Consider the following 17,429-nt stretch of genomic DNA (forward strand, 5'->3'; position numbering starts at 1 on the left):
CATTTATTTAGCTGTTTTCAAAATGTTTGAAGAGCCACTGCTTCAAACCTGGCACAAGTACAGATGTTTTAGCTGCAAATATACATAAAGCAAACTGTACCAACCAAGAAAAACGCTATTTCTGAGGTATGAAGGTTAACACATTACAAACTGCCTTCATAGGTAACCTGTTGGGATGAGAAGAGATTAATGCAGCGCTACACTGGGTTATGCATTTATAGTTTAAACAACCTAAGAAACAACTACTAACCAATATTGTTAATCTAAAAATCACGCCTTAATAATAACTGATGGTATTACAACTTTTCCAGAGGGAAAGATTTTTTTTTAAAAACAAATTCAGAGAACAAGCCAAATGCAGCTTTTGTGTTTTCTCCGTTTCAGGGAAACTCAATTAAAGGAATGAAAGTTGGGGCTGGAGAGATGGCTCAGCATTAAGCGCACTGGCTGTTCTTCCAGAGGGCTTGGGTTCAATTCCCAGCACCCACATGGTGGCTCACAACCATCTATAATTCCATTTCCAGAGGATCTGACAGCCTCTTCTGACCTCTGTAAGCACCAGGCATGCAGGTGGTATAGACATACATGCTGGCAAACATATTTACACACACAAAATACATATCTTAAAAAAAAAGAGAATGAAAGTAAAACTTCAGAAAAGAATACACGAAAACAAACTGTTACAAACTCCCCAACAGAGAAAACAAAAGTTGGGAACACTCAGTGTAGAAAAGATCAAAGCATACAGAGTATATAAGTGAGATCTCAATAACATATTCAGGAGAAATCTTTAAAGAGGAAGTTTCCAATAAGCAGTTTGAAATTAGATGATTCAAATATAACTTCCAATGTTCCTGTTTAATGGTGACTGGTCTGGAGTGTTCATTCATGTAACACTAATATTTAATCTAAACGATGATCTGAGGGCTTGGTAGAAGGCCCTGGGTTCAAGCCCTTAGCACTGCAGAACAAGCACCAACTTCCCACCTCCTCGGCTCACTTGCTGCTTACAAGTTCCATCTTGGTTTACACGTAGAAGTGGAGCACTTACTTCTGCCCAGTCAAATGTCTTGAGCCGGAGGATATTAGTGCTCAAGTGATAACTTAAGAGTCTGAATGGATGCCTGGCAATACCTATTGGAATAACTTTTCCTTAGTCTCAGGAGAGTGCTATGATGATGAATATGGCGTACTGTCTCTGCACAGATGACTGAGTTGATAGCTTCAATCAACAAGAAGACAGCATGATCCCACAGCAGGTCAGCACAAAGCACTGCACATACACTGACCTTTAATGTCAAATGCTAATCTTTACTTGTAATTTAAAATTAGCTGTCATTCTGCCCATAGAAAAAGCAAGTTAAATAAATGTCTCATAATTAGATTACCCGGACCTATGGAGATAATCTCATTTTAAAACACAGAAGTTAATTATGGTTATTTAAAATTTTTATTAAAAATTCGCGGTGGTGGCGCACGCCTTTAATCCCAGCACTCGGGAGGCAGAGCCAGGCGGATCTCTGTGAGTTCGAGGCCAGCCTGGTCTCCAAAGCGAGTTCCAGGAAAGGCACAAAGCTACACAGAGAAACCCTGTCTCGAAAAAAACCAAAAAAAAAAAAAAAAAAAAAATTCATTATTAAAAATCCATGTTACGGCCGGGCAGTGGTGGCGCACGCCTTTAATCCCAGCACTCGGGAGGCAGAGCCAGGCGGATCTCTGTGAGTTCAAGGCCAGCCTGGACTACCAAGTGAGTTCCAGGAAAGGCGCAAAGCTACACAGAGAAACCCTGTCTCGAAAAAACCAAAAAAAAAAAAAAAAAATCCATGTTACAATTTCAAAAATTCAAAACACATGTAAAAACACCAAATAAACATATGTAAAGATCATAACAGCCATTCTCGTGTACAATTCCAGGATTAAGTATCTATTTGTCATTTCTTCTGGCCACTAAAACGATTCTTCACTTAGTGATATGTAACAAGCTCTTCAAATTCATATTCATTATATCCTCTAAGAGAGGCCAAAGTTCAAAGCAATTTAGTGACTAATTCTCTTACCTTTCAAAAGCCGGCCACGAGGTCTCTTCACTTAGTTCAGAGCCATCACTACTCCCTAAAATCAAGAGTTGTTCGATTATTGGTCTATCAGTAATTTTCCCAGTTAAGTCTTTCTATTTTAAAAAGGAATTTTCTCGTGGCACATGCTAATAATCCTAGTACTTCAAAGGTGGAGATGGGAGGATTTTAAGTTCAAAGAGAGCCTGGGTCAAATAATATTTGACTCTGTCTCAAAAGAAAAACAAACACATAGCGATGACAAAAAAGTACAAGGGCTGGAGATGTAGTTCACTGATAGAGTGCTTGTCTACCCCAGGTAGACCCTCAATACCACAAAACCAAAACCAAACATTTTCTACCATCAAAATGCCCAGAGCAAAGACTTTTTCTTACTGAAACCCAAAGAAGTTCATGACATACTCACTTCTTGTTTTGAAACCAATATACGACAAGGATAAACAGCTTGATGAAATTAAGTGGAGTCTCCTAGGGCATGGCATCATCTGAACATCACTGTATTCCACAACAGAGACGCTAAGCCCGGGCACAGGCTGACTGTAACAACTTCCCACAGCTGTCCTAGCAAGAACAGACTGTCAACTGACTACACCATTTAGTTACTCCATGTCTTCAGGTCTGGCCTTTGTGTTTATTTTCTTAGTTCTCCCAAGGCTATTATGTAGGCAAATAGATTATTGCACCCTTATTCAAATTAAGAATATATACTTCAGCCATTTTCCTTTCAGGATTTTTCTTTTTCAATGCTGGGATTCAGACTCAGCACCTTGAGCATTTTAGACAAGTGTCTCAGGGGAGTAGAAACAGTGCCACACTATAAATCTACCAGTGTGAATCGGGACTGTAAGAGGACATGGGCTTATTCAAACCACATAAAGAAGGGACAGGCAGAGAATCCCTGAGTCTCAGGGGAGTCAGTCAGCTCAGCTCTGCTCTTACTGTTGAGACAACTTATTCAAATTTGCCTGTCTGTCTTCGTGTTTATCTGTCTGGTCGTATTGTCCATCTATCTGTGTCCATCTGGACTTGGCCCTGCCTTTGTCCCTGGACTCAACTCTGATCCTGTAGCCAGCAGATTCCACGAGAGCAGCTGCAGAACCCCAACCACAGACCTCTTGCTGGGGTGTTACCTCACCCCACAGCATTTCTGCCCGTTTCCAGCTGAGGTCTCCAGCTGAGGTTCCTTGTGGCCTCCTTCACCCTTTGTAGCCATTCTGTAACCCACCTGTGTGGTATGTAATATCTGATGTTCTATCAATTAAGACTAGAATAAGAGAACCTGTGTTTGCCTTGGCTAAGCTGATCCAGGAAAGTGGCAGTATCTGGCAAACTGCTGCCATGAAATGGCAGTACCTATGAATCTGCTGTTCAATAAATCCTGACTCTGTGGAGATTCACTAATGTTTCATCTATGTTTCTGACAACACACACACACAAAAAAGTAAAAGCTACAGCTAAACTAGAGAATAATGTTAATACATACAAATATATACACGGCATCTTTTCTCTTAGGTAACATACTAGATTCCCAAGGAGGAACAAACTTTTAGCTGAGGTCAGTGCTGCACATGGACTGCTCAGAACATTAATAAAGAGGTAGTTCAGGTAAGAGCCTGTCTTCTGTCGTTTAATTAACAGGGTTTGTACAAGAGGAGAGCACCAGAGGAAACAAGGGCTGGGTGGCACTGGAGGGCTCAGAACGAGTCTATGTTTAGGGAATTCTCAGGCTAAGGGAGCCAGTATGCTCAGACTGATGGATCTCTACTGACCTTGACATTGAGATTATAGCAACAATACAGCTTGGCCCTTGAGCAATGTGACAATCAGATCTTTTTCTCTTTATTAAAACCACAACAACTGAGCATACTACGGATATAGTTTCTAATTATAAAAAGAAATAATGTTTAAGTAAAAATAGGGGGCTGGAGAGATGGCTCAGCAGTTAAGAGCTTGTACTGCTCTTGCAGAGGACCCAAGTCGTGTTTCCTGAAACCATGCTGGGCAGCTCACAAATGCCTTTAAGTCCAGCACCAGGGGTATCTGAGGCCTCTGCCTTTGGCCTCATGGGGGCACTTGTACTCATGTGCATATACTCACAAACAGACACACATGCATACACATAATTAAAGAAAAGTAAAAACAGGCTCGAAAGGATGGCTCAGGGGCTAAAATGAAAACTGTACTACTTTTTCAGAGGACTCAAGTTTGGTTCTCAGCACTCATGTTAATTGGATCACAACTACCTGTAACTCCAATTCCAGAAGATCTATCTTCTGGATTCTGCTGGCCATGCATTTATAAAGGCACATAATGTGGAAGGCACATGTAAATGCACATGCATAGACATGATTTATAAAAATCTTAAAACAAGCCGGGTGATGGTAGTACACATATACCCCTTTAATCTTAGCACTCGGGAGGCAGAGGCAGGTTGGATCTCTGAGTTCAAGGCCAACCTGGTCTACAGAGAGAGTTCCAGGTCAGCCAGAGCTGTTACACAGAGAAACAGTCTTGAAAAATCAAAGAAAACAAACAAACACTTAAAGAAGTAAAACGATCAACAGCAGCACATGGAACCTTCTCCAAACTCTATTATATAGGATACAAATCAAGTCTCAACACATTAAAACATCTGAAATAATTCCTTGTATTGTGTCAGACCACAACGGAGTAACACTAGAAATCAACAATAAGAAAAACTACAGAAAGCACAAAAATCCTCGGAAACTAAACAACACACTTTTGAATGAGCAGTTCGAGTGAAAAAGAAATGCCCACAGACAGACAATAATGAAAACACAGCCTATCAGAACCGCTGGGATCCAGCCGAGGCAGTCCCAAGAGGAACGTCTACAGCAGCGAAGTGCTCACATTAAAACATCTGAGAGGGAACAAACCCCTTCGGAGCTCACAAAGACAGGCAGCCCCCCTCCCACTGCCCCCCCAGTAGATGGCAATAGTTAAAGAAGAAATGAATGAAGTAGATTAAAGGAGCAATCAACAAAATCAACCAAAGAGGGCTGAGAAAAGTTAGAAAGATTGACAAACCCTTAGACAACTTGACAAGAGGTTAAAGACACAAATTAACAAAATTAGAGTTCAAAAGGGTCATTACAACAGAACATTATTAGAGATTACTATGAAGACTTATACTCTATAAAAAGCTGAAAACCCAGAATTTCTAAATGCCTATCATCTACCAGAACTAACTCAGAAGATATAAACAACTTAAACAGATCCATCACAAGCAATGAGACTGAAGCTATAATCAAAAGCCACCCTTCAAATTAACCCTTCTTCAAGATCCCTCTTATCCATCAGAATGGCTGCCACCAAGAAATCTGACAGCGAATGCTGGAGAGGATGTGGAGAACCCTATTCATTGTTGGTGGGGTACAAATTACAGCCATTATGGAAGTCGGTTTGGATATGACCCAGCTACTTCACTGCTGGGCATATACCCAGAGAACACCACACCCTACCACAGAGGTATCTGCACCCCATGTTTACTGCTGCTTTATTCTATAGCAAGTAAATGGAACCAACTTAGCCTTCCGTCAACAGATGAATAGAGAATGAAAATGGGGCACATACATACGAAGGAATACAGTTCTAAAGAAAAATGAAACCACCAAGTTTTCGGGTGAATGGATAGACCTAGAATGTGTAATACTGAGGCCATACAATCTCACAAAGAAAAAACCTGCCATGTTCTCTCTCTCTCATATGTGGATCCTAGCCTGTAATATATGAAATACGTAAACAATGTACAGTGGGTACAGGATAACATGTAGAAAGAAAAACAAGACAGGGCAAATATTTGGTGATAAGAACTGAGTGCAGGTGACAGACAACCCAAAGGTAAGAGGTTTTCTTTGCTGTTTTTTTTTTTCTGTCCTCCTCCTCCTCCTCCTCCTCCTCCTCCTCCTCCTCCTCCTCCTCCTCCTCCTCCTCTTTTTGGTGGTGGATAAGTACATAAAAATATTGATAGTGGTCAGGCGGTGGTGGCGCACGCCTTTAATCCCAGCACTCAGGAGGCAGAGGCAGGTGTGGGTCTCTGTGAGTTCGAAGCCAGCCTGATCTACAGAGAGAGAGCTCCAGGACAGCCAGAGCCTCACAGAAAAACCCTGTCTTAAAAAACCAAAAAGGAAAAAAAAATTTTATATATAATTAATATATAAAATATATATTATATAAATAGTGAAAATATAAAATCCAGTACTGGGGAAGAGGCAGAGGATCTGAGGGTCGGCTGGTAGTGTGTTCAGGTTCAGTGAAAGATTCTATCTCAAACATAAGGTAAAGAGTGCTAGAGGAAGACATCCCATGATAACCTCTGGCCTCCACACATGTGGTATGTACACACACACACACAAAACAATTTCCTTCTTCAAGACAACTGGCTTCTGTGACAGCACATCTGGTTTCTCCCCTTCACGGTTTCCTTTGTTAATCCATCTTCTATTAAAAGTAATTTCTATAAATATCGATATGTGAGACTGTCTTACATATGTATACTATACCTGGGTGACCTACACAAGTCTCATAGTTGGAACTACTACAAATACAGTAATAATTTCACACAACCGCACACCTGACACCACCCAAGTGAGTCCAGACCCACACATTCAATGACTTGACATCTCTATTAAGTCCAGACCCACACATTCAATGACTTGACATCTCTATTAAGGACCAAACAGACTTGCCAAAGTCGGCCACCCTTCAATAACTATGTCACCAGTCAGACACACTTCTCTCCTGGGCCTGCGTATGGTAAGAACCCCATCAGCTGATGAGCTGCTTCATTCAAATGACTTTGGACTCACACTTGACCCCTTCCTTTCCTCCTTTTCCTCCTTCCTCAGCCGAACTGCATGCAGTTCATCAAGTCAAGCAGCCTACCGTTTTGTCTCAAAGTCGTCAAATGCCTTCTCATTGGGAGTCAAAACGATTAGTGCTTTAAAAATAATTTACAACTATTACCATCACCCTATAAATTGTGCCTTTGTTTTAAAACCAATTTTTTGTATTGATGCTAGGGAAGAGGGTTATGCCCCCGGGGCTTGTTGAACGACCCTTTCAGAGGGGATACATATGAGATAGCCTGCATATCAGAAATTTACATTATGATTCATAACAGTAGCAAAATTATAGTTATGAAGTAACAACAAAGTAACTTTATGGTTGGGCGTCCCTACACATGAGGAACTGTATTAAAGGTCACAGCATTAGGAAGGCTGAGAACCACTGCCCTAAGGTTAATGAATGTTTTTGCAGCTAAGGTTTTTTGTTTTTGTTTGCTTGTTTTTTTCCCAACAGCTGGAAGGCCCAGTGAGTCTCTCTCACCTATGGATATCCCACTGGAAAGCGTGGAGCTCTCAGCTTGGCCTCGGGATGGTGCATGGGGCTCCATGACGCTATCATCCAGCAGGTGCCGTGGCCCTGCGTTTGGGAATGTCGCACTCTTAAATTCTGCCGTGTTCATCTTATGAATGAAACTGGAAACAGAGAGAAACACTCTTTACAACTTCCCAGGTTTCTAGTTCAGGACATAAAAGTTAATCAAAACTGTGCTCAGAGTTTGTTTTGGAACAGAACATGTTCACGGAGAATGCATTCCTCCTTCAGGAGTCTACACTGCAAAACTAATGGAACGAAGTAAGAATCTGGCTTTTTTTCTTTATATTTAGGAATAAAGAGAGTAGTTTTTTATAACTTAATTTATTATTTGTATTTGTTATGACAAATAATTGCTCTTGAAAACAAGGTTACAATTTTAAAAGGAAAATTTCAGCATATGCCCTGTGGATTTATTTACGATGGCTCTCTGCACTCCTGATTTATCTCCCTCAAATACAGGCATTGCTGGGAACACTCATTTCCACATCCAGGTAAGAGAAAAATAAATCCTTTTAGGCAAACAAGATATATTTTACTGAACCCAAAGACTGATGATATTAACAAAACCAATCACATAGGCACCTAATTGCTACTTATTAAGTAAATAGAATATAGAAACATGTTCTGCTAACAAAGTAAACAGAAAGTAAACTCATCCTCCAACAACTTAAAAACTGGAAAGACAAAATGAGAGCTGCTGACTTGTAACCCAAGCTATGGCACTTCCTGTGTCCATGCGGGATCAGGTTCCGAGGGGACGGGGGCGTCTGGGGCAGTAAAGCCCCCTCGGCCACGCTGCTCTTCCTCCCGCTCTGTGGCGAGGCGCCTACTTCAGGACCTAAGACGAGAGGACAGAGGACACTGTCAGGAGGTTTCAAAGGAGCCACAAAAACCAGAAACAAAACCAAACTCTCTGATATTGTGTATTGTTAGTTCTAGTTAACTGACTTGAAGAAATATGTACCTTCCAAATTCTAAAACAAATCTCCAACCATACAAAAATCTATTAATTTTTATCTCTCTTATATATGCTAAACAAAGGCAATATAAATATTTCCCTAATTTATACAGGAAAAAAAGAGATGGGCTTGGGCTCTTAACTCATAGACAAAATCCAGACTGAGTACCTAGGACTTCTGACTCAGTAGTTTCAATTTGATGCCCTGCTTTTTTATACACAGCTTTGAATTTCTCTTAAAGAAATGTGTAGGCTAGGTCAAATGCTCAAGTTAGAAATTATTATTTCACTGCCTGACACTTAAGTGATTTATAGGAATAAAAAACAGCTCAGTGTACAGCTTTCAAAATATCTCTTAAAAAAAAAATGCTGCTGGCCTTATCCCCTTAATCTCAGCCAGGGGCAGGGGGATTTCTGTGAACTCCAGGCCAGCCAGGGCTACACAGTGAGTAAGACCGTGTCAAACAAACAACAACAAACTCTGCATGGTGGTGTGCACCTATTATCCCACACTGGGGAGGCTGAGGCAGGAGGATGGAGAGTTAGAGGCCAGCACAAAGTAGAACAAAAAGCACATTTAAGAGACAGACAGGATTATCTTCTGCTTGGAACGCCTTCCTCTGGACACCGTCACGAAGCTTATTTCCTCCATCTGACGAACCAGGACTTCAAAGATTTTTTAGGTAAGTACTAGGAAGCTTAGTTTGAAGGTTTACGTTGGCAATTTTTTAAAAGGTACTTATCAATTAGTTTAGTGATTAATTTCTTAAATGTTTGGGTTTTTGATGTGATTTATGGACATTATAAACCAGTTGTAAATCCATTAATAAAGAAGCAAGTATGATGTTTGTGTTTTTAGTGTGTGTTCCAGTACTGACGTAAATATCAAGAAAGTCTAAGTCAACTAAACTTGAATTCTGTAATTATTCATATTAGAATTTTTGCTTTGACCATAGAAATGTCTTCACTGCCTAATAAACTGGATTCTTTTTTTTTTTAAACTGGATTCTTAATAATTAAAAAAGAATATTTATAAACCTACTGTTTATATCATATGTATTTTCCTTGACTGGGAAACATTTATTTATACATTACCGATAATCAACAAACAACTTTTTAATTAGAAACCAAAATAAAACCGAAAATCCAGACAGCGCTGATATACTTTACTACTCAAAATAATTTTTTGTAGGCAGTATAAGATATGCTAAGTATTCACTTACTTTGAGGTATAATTCTTATGAGGTCAGGTTATCTGCTCTGTTTGATAATTAACCTCACCTTGGAAAAAAGCCCTTACCAGGCAACCATGCACCAACCAACAGCTATGGACTAACCTACTAGGTCTTCTCTGGAAGCAGCAGAACGTGGTGTACTTGTCCCAGGTTCTATCTTTAACGAGAGCCTACATTTTAAAAAAGCAAAACATAAGCAACAATGAGCATTGGTAAAATATCAAAGTCACGTTTCTTTACAAAAAAACCAACAGGGAGCCGGACAGACAGCTTAGTGGTTGGGAGCATCAGATGCTCTTTCAGAGGACCCGGGTTCAATCCTTCGCAACACAGGGTAGCTCAGAACCATTCATAGTTCGGGTTTCAGGTGATACGATGCCCTCTTCTGGCCCACGCAGGCCCCAGGCAGGCATGTATGCACAGACATACATGCAGACATATAAACACAAATAAATAAATCTTTAAAAAAAAAACCCAACAATATTTGAACAGATTGTGTGCTGTAATATATATTTTCCTTTCAATGTAATTTTTAATTAAGGTGTTAAATCTCTCTCATAAGCCAGTCTTATAGTTAATTCTACGAAATACTGAAGAGGAAAAAAACATCAAAATGCTGTATTTAAACACACAAACCTCTTTAGTTACCACACAAAGGTGCCAAACAATTCACCCCAGCTAAAGACATTTACTAAATGACTAAAAGATGATTTTAATTATGCTGGACATGGTAGCCAGCCTGGGCTACAGTTTGAGATCCTGCCTCACACAAACCAACCAAGAACAAAAAATGATTTAGAGTTGTATTGACACACATTTAACTAAATGACAATCAAATTCAGGAATGTACTCATGTATTATTTAATACATAATTTATTTCTAGAATCTTTGTAAGATGCCGGGCGGTGGTGGCGCACGCCTTTAATCCCAGCACTCGGGAGGCAGGGGCAGGCGGATCTCTGGGAGTTTGAGGCCAGCCTGGTCTACAGAGTGAGATCCAGGAAAGGCGCAAAGCTACACAGAGAAACCCTGTCTCAAAAAACCAAAAAAAAAAAAAAAAAAAAAAAAAAAAAAAAACCAAAAAAACCTGTATAAGATGAACTATTGGTTTGACTTTAATACTGAAAATTTTCAAAATATTTTTTACAGAACTCTTCAACAAATCAAATAACATAGCTTATGAAAAGAAAGGCCTATATAACACAAAGATTGTTCCCGAAATGGCTTTTCAATCCTCACCTAACAGGTGTGCCTAATTTTTTTTCACACCATGATACACCATCTACAAAGTTCATAGTTATAAACTGCACAATCAAGTTAAAACAAAAACAAAACTCAAAAGACATACACTAACCAATCTCACAACATTTTAAAGGAAGCTTAGGATTTTGTGTTGGGAGGCACTCACTGCTATCCTGATCATCTGAGGCCGTATGGGGTTTGGGGTTGTTGTTGGTGGGGTTAATGCTGTGAATTTCTTGTTACTTGTTCTATTTACACATCCAGTTTTGAGTACCACAGAAAGATATTTTGATTTTTATTAGTGGAAGCAATTTGGAAACAATACCGAAGAAGTGAACTGTAGAAAATGTTTTCGTGTAATTTGTGAAGACTTGAAGAATTTGAAAACTTGTAAGCTGTCTTTTGTTCTGTTTTGGCGGCACTGGGGGCTTCGTCAAGGGCCTTGTACACACTAGGTGAATGTTCTAGCTCGAAGTTTCAGTGAAATCACAAAATAAAGCAGCATGCATACTGAAAACAAATCCAGTGAAGGTGTTTAATTACTTCCTTTATAACCTAAGAAAATAGGAAACAATTCTATTCCAGTTACTTGAGAGTGCAAAGGGCGCAGCAGACTGCATGCCCTGCACACCCCTCCGCTGGGCAGTGTCCACCTTTTCCAGCACCGCACCCTCTCAGGTGGAACAGAGCGGGAGCTGGCTGACTATATCCCAACGCTACCTAATGGCATCTAACTGCAGTATGAAAGGCACTGCAGGATCAACTACCATTCCAAGTGTCAGTGGTCCACGTAGTGAGTTACATGGAGGACCCCTGTCTCAACAAACAAAACAATGAGCTTTAATAAAAACTCCATCACAATCTTGCTATAGTCAGTAAGTTTACCATTCTCTGTAATTGTAATTGTGCAGGTTTTACATAAGACTGCTCTTCTGCATAATACTGTTGAGAGGACCGAGCAGATGCCAAAACAGGCTGCTCAGTCTTCTCTCAGAGGTCAGGTCTCAATTTCAGTTTCCTGAGACTGGACGGGCAATTTCTGTAAGAGCCACGGAACAAAGGACAATTAATCACTGGCGCCCCTGACCACAGGGACAAGGGAGATAGGATACACTAAGCCTGGGCCACTGAGCCAGCCCCCATGGTCAGTGTGTGCTAGGCCAGCCAGCCTCCACAGCAGCTCAAGGACAAAGCCTGGGACTTGTCCAGGTTTGCTCAAAGATGGGAAAACTGTACCCTGACCAGCCTCTAACTAGTCCTGGCCAATTAGAACATACTAATATGATTGCCACTTGCTTAAGCCAATCATAGATAAAATAACCTAACTGCCTTAGGACCTCCTCTTGGCTGTGCTTAAAAGGAGCTCACACATCTCTCTCAGAGTTTTTGCCATCTTGCCTTTGTGTGGGATGATAGGCCCCAGCATGCTGGAATAATAAATGCTCTTGCTGACTGCATACATGGATGATGGTCTTTTATGGGACTTGCCCATAAGTAACTCTTTTTAAGTCAGTAAGTTTCTTCGGCTAGAAGAGAGATTTTAATAGATACTTGTATTGAGATTTTAGGTCATTAAGATAACTGTTCGATTTCCCTGGACAACATGTGTTTGTCAAGTGTAAATTCTGTATTTACACCAGAGGCAGTAACTGGAGGCACAGGAAAAAGAGATAAACAGTAAGACACAGACCATCAAACTCAAGACCCTTACAACACAGCCCAAGAGGTCTGTGAAACTCCAGCCTTAACAAGCTAACACTGGCCTCATATTATGTCAAGCGAGTCACTAAATATAAATACTCTGTGTAAAAGCTGAGAGAGAAATTTGAATGATATAATATGGGGAAGAAAATTATAATAAAAGTATTTTAAAACAATACAATTTTAGACGCATGAAAGTATTTTCAGAGCTTAATATATTTAATATCAGAATAAAATAAAATTTATAGCCCTCCAGAATTTCTAGTTTTCAATGGGACTAATTCTTTTATTCCACAGAATTAAGACTGTGGAAAGCTGTAAGTAAAAAGTCAATCATCATTAATCAAAGGGGATAAGAAAAAACTACTTCATTAATACTGGGGGGAAAAATCACTGATTTTTTTCTACCTTGATATGTTTTCAAAACATGCCTTTGAATATTTTTTACTCATTTATTCATTCATTCATTCATTCTCATTTGATACAAGTGTACAAAGTCAGAGGATGACTTCCCTGAATGTTCTGTAATAGTTTGCTCTGATATTCAAACATTCCAACCTTCTGGGAAGCTCCTTAAGCAGAAGGTAAGCCACTCAAAATAGCTTCAGAAAGTCTCTGAAACTGACCAGATTCTCTAAGCCCTCCTTCCCAGGGTGTAAACAAGCCAAATTGCTGAGATTCACTCTCAGATAAGCCAAACTGCAAAGAGTGAGATCAGACCAGCACCCTGGAAGAAGCAGAAACCAGCTGAGCTGCCGCTAAGAGGTTTAAACAGTCACTCAGGACACTCTCCAACCCACTGGGCCACCTGCAGGCTGTGCGGTGTGCCCCAGGTTCCCAGCTCTGTGAGCTCTCGCCCATGCTGAGTGGGCTTTGGTGATACAGCTCTCTTTGAGTCATTTACACTCCTGTAAATAACTCCAATAAAACTCACTGGTTTACCAAGTCGACTTTGGTGTGTCTCCAGTGAGTTCCCTATCTGAGGGGAGGAGGCCCGTGTGTGTGGACTCTGCCCGAGGAAAAGTTCTATCAAACAACAGAGTCACTTTCCCCGCCTCCCGTGTGTCAGGCTTGGAGGCAACCCCCTTCCTAGCTGAGCCATCCTGCCAGCTCAAACAGGCCCATTCACTGGGGAACTGAGCGAGGGCTGAAGACACAAAATTCAACTTTAAAGCTTGGCAATAAGTGGCACAATAAAGCTAAGCAATGTTCCATGGGAGGTGGTGTACGCCTACAGGTTCAGGTCCTCAGCAGTCTGAGACAGAAGAACTGCTTGAGCCCACCACTTGGGGACACCTTGGGAACCCAGGGAAAACCATACATAGACGAAGAAAGCACAGGGAAAAAAATCAACAAATGAAACCAAAAGAAAAGCAAGAGGCACCATCCTCTCCACCCCAGCAGCTGTGAGGTGAAGTCAGGCCAGGGAGCCAGAAAGGGTTACCAGCTTAAGGGTCCTTACTAGAGGACAGTATGATATTATTAAATAGGGTACTACAGTGGTACTTTGACTCAGGATGGGAAGTTTAAATAGTCTCTCAAACCTTGGAAACACTTACAAAGATGTGTCTAAAAATAATCATTTAAGAAGGAATAATTTTGGTATTTTGGAATGGCATGAATTTTTTTCTGCTTACAAAAATAGAAATTTCCTTAGGAAAAGAGCCTGAGTACACAAGGAAAAGGAAAAACTCTACTTTGAATTAAATGTCTTGTTCTCTACAGCCTAAGAATGCAAAAACATGTTTAAATTACTGTATTTACTTTTTGAGGGGAGGATACCTTGTGCGATTTGATCCTTTCCCATATGGGACCCAGAATCAAGCTCCGATAGTCAGGCTTCCTTGCTGGCTTAAAAGCGACACTATTTTTAAATAAGGCTGAAGCATCTGTACACTGGTTAACATCATGTGATTAAAAGAAGCGCATGTAATTACCCTTACCACTGTTAACGGGCCTCTGAGGAGGCACATCTGGAGACATTATACTTAGATGTTTAAACACATTGGACCAAAGGTGAAGGCTCAAAGCAGAGAACTAGAAAAAATATCCAAATGTGAAGATGGACCTACTTGTAATTATCGTCTTCCACAAACTTTTGTAGTTCTTCTATATATTGAACGGAATTCAGGTACTTTTGGACATGAGGCAACATGGGAATATCTAGGCAAAAGATGACAAAGGATTATTTAAGTCAAGTACATAGTAACTAGAAACTTAAGGAGAGAAATACAACTGGTGGTAGCTAAGGCCATATGTCACCAAAACTGAAATTAACTCTAAAAGACATTCTTTTAACTCACCATATTCACAGGACTGCTGTAAATCAGAAATTATTCGAAGAATGTTATTCATCAAATTTGATCTCTGCTCATTTTCTAGAATGCTGCCAGTGGATGGGTACGCTGAGTCAATGTACGTCAAGTCTGACAGATAGATACCTGGAACAGAACAAAGAGTTCTCACACGCATCTGAATGACTCAAGAGGGAAGAAAACCCAATTTACAGATGTTTCCAGTATGTCCTCGTTAGAATATATTAACATAATAGCATGGTCTCTTGGAGTTGAGGTTTCTAGAGTTGGGGGTCAAGCCATACAAATCTAAGTTCCTTGTGAAGTCTCCCCACGTTGTCTGTCAAGCATAGATTAAGGCTGCAATCAAAAGTTTTGTAGGGCACACTAAAGGGCAAAGAGGTTGAGTTCTTGACCTGGCAGAGACAGTCATTTTACTCCCTGAGTCTTGGTAATTACATGGTTTCAACCATTACCAGTTCCCAGTCTTTATTTTATGTAAGGAACATCCACAAGTCAACACAGCCGGTGCCTTCTATGGGGAAGTTCATCTCATACCCTTGCTTTGAGCTGATAGTCTCAACTATGAAGAGTGTTTCAATTGAGTAAATACAGGTACATTATTTGTTTTAAAGAACAGCAGCTGAGTTTCTGAAATCTTTTTTGTGGTCACAAAAAAGATTTCAGAAACTTCCTAATCAACTTCCTAATCAACTGAAATCAGAAAGAATGATATATCTCTCGGTCATATCAGTCCTGAACATAGGCGGTTCCAACTTCAAAAATATTTCCAAGAATTCACTATTCATATAGAAAACTGCCACTGGAGAGAAACATATCCACCTCCCTACTTCCACCTTATTGATCCACGAATTTTCAGGACCTGTGCCCCTGCCTTCTACACAAGTCCCTGGCTTGCCTGTTGGCCACTTTCTTCCATTACTTTCTAGATACAAGTCCGTTAATTCAAACCCTTTACCTTTTCAGTCTAGCTCAGTGTCAGTTAGTCCCTAGTTTCCATATAAATTTCTGAAAGAAATTTAGAAACTACTTAGCATATTTTCACAGAGAAGACCCTGAAATCTACAGTTATGAAAAGAACGGGGCCACCACTCTGGGACCTGTCGGGGACAGCCAGTCCTCGAAGCCCGACCTTTACCACGTCCTATTATAAGCTGATGTTATCAATACCATTAACTTACAAACATTTATGAGTGTAGAACTGCTTTGAGCTTGCTCCTATCTCATTTGTTCAAGACTATGAAGTCATTTTTGAGTTGCTCTATTTCGTTTTCTAAGAAAAGAAAACCTGTGTGATGCTTAGGTAAGAGCTGGTACTCAATACAGCACAAGGCACTGCAGGCCTGCTCACCCTCCCAGCACTCTCCCCTCTCCGTCCTGTTCCCTCACCAACTCCTGATCAAGACTGGTTTTTACAGTATTCTTCAAGTTATTTAAACATTTTTTCCCCATGAAGTGTTGAAATGGAAATCTATGTAGGAGTTTTAAGCCCTATGTTTTCTTATCTTTAAATAGACTTTCAGCAAATAAACCTGAAAGTTAACATTATCACCTGACCAAATTAACCACAGACTAGAAATCGACTCTATCGAAGTCCTAAATAGATTATTGAACGTGAAAAAGAGAAAACTCTGTATAGTTTTAGTTGATATCATGAATAATTTTTCCCAAAACAATTTTGGGAAAATTTTAATGTAAAATTGAAATGCAAATTTTCACTTTACATCCAGACAACAATTTTATGACTCAGTTGTACTTAAGTTCTAACAGGAATATCATATAAAATTTAAGATTAACTGAATGAAGCTATAATAATTCCCCTAAATTTGACAATCCTTCTCAAATAGCATACATGAATTAAATAAATGAACCCTGTTCATAACACAAAACCAGTTTGCTTTTACCAAGTAGTGTTTCTGCAAATGTGGCAGTTATAAATTAATTAAAGTTCCAAAATATAAGGTTATAAATCAGTTGAAAATTATGTAATTATGGACTGACTACATCAAATTTTCTCTATTACATCTGTATCACTTTTAAAAAATAGAAGTATATTACTGAAATAACATTTTTGGGATTTTTGTTTGTTTGTTTGTTTTCAAAACAGGGTTTCTGTGTAGCCCTGGCTGTCCTCGAACTCACAGAGATCCACCTGCCTCTGAATTCCAAGGTATGTGCCACCATGCCCGGCTAGAATTTTATAACCAAATATGTAACAATCTGAAAAAGCAAAAACATTAGTTCTGCAGACTTAGTCTACATTTCCAAAAGCTGACATCTGGTAACTGCAAAGATATTAATATAAAAATTAGGAGATATTTGTCTTTTTGAAGTGATGCTTCAAAGGTTTCCTATGTGAAGAGTGGTCCATGTTTATGAATAGTTTGCATTCTGTCTAGGCCCCAACTAAAATGCAGGGTTTTAAGATTAAATTGAAGATGAAATAAGTCCATGTATTTTTACAGTATCTGCCAGTGGTCTTGCTAGTCTTTACATGGTT

At 39.8% G+C, this 17,429-nt stretch overlaps 1 protein-coding gene across 5 annotated transcripts in view; it reads right to left on the bottom strand.

The window, feature by feature from the left end:
* Ralgps2 (Ral GEF with PH domain and SH3 binding motif 2) overlaps nucleotides 1-17,429 on the bottom strand; it is a 153,201-nt gene that overhangs the window by 21,478 nt on the left and 114,294 nt on the right. For all 5 annotated transcript variants that reach the window (XM_052737292.1, XM_052737296.1, XM_052737295.1 and 2 more), the window contains exons 9-14: nucleotides 14,918-15,055; nucleotides 14,687-14,777; nucleotides 9,774-9,841; nucleotides 8,181-8,316; nucleotides 7,425-7,576; nucleotides 2,058-2,112 (exon numbers count right to left, since the gene is read on the bottom strand). In XM_052737292.1, the coding sequence (XP_052593252.1) occupies nucleotides 2,058-2,112; nucleotides 7,425-7,576; nucleotides 8,181-8,316; nucleotides 9,774-9,841; nucleotides 14,687-14,777; nucleotides 14,918-15,055 (640 nt within the window). The remainder of the gene's footprint in view (nucleotides 1-2,057; nucleotides 2,113-7,424; nucleotides 7,577-8,180; nucleotides 8,317-9,773; nucleotides 9,842-14,686; nucleotides 14,778-14,917; nucleotides 15,056-17,429) is intronic.

This window comes from Peromyscus californicus, unplaced genomic scaffold (assembly GCF_007827085.1).
Source record: "Peromyscus californicus insignis strain IS unplaced genomic scaffold, ASM782708v3 Scaffold_14__1_contigs__length_90479793_seg_2, whole genome shotgun sequence".
Lineage (NCBI taxonomy): Eukaryota > Metazoa > Chordata > Mammalia > Rodentia > Cricetidae > Peromyscus > Peromyscus californicus.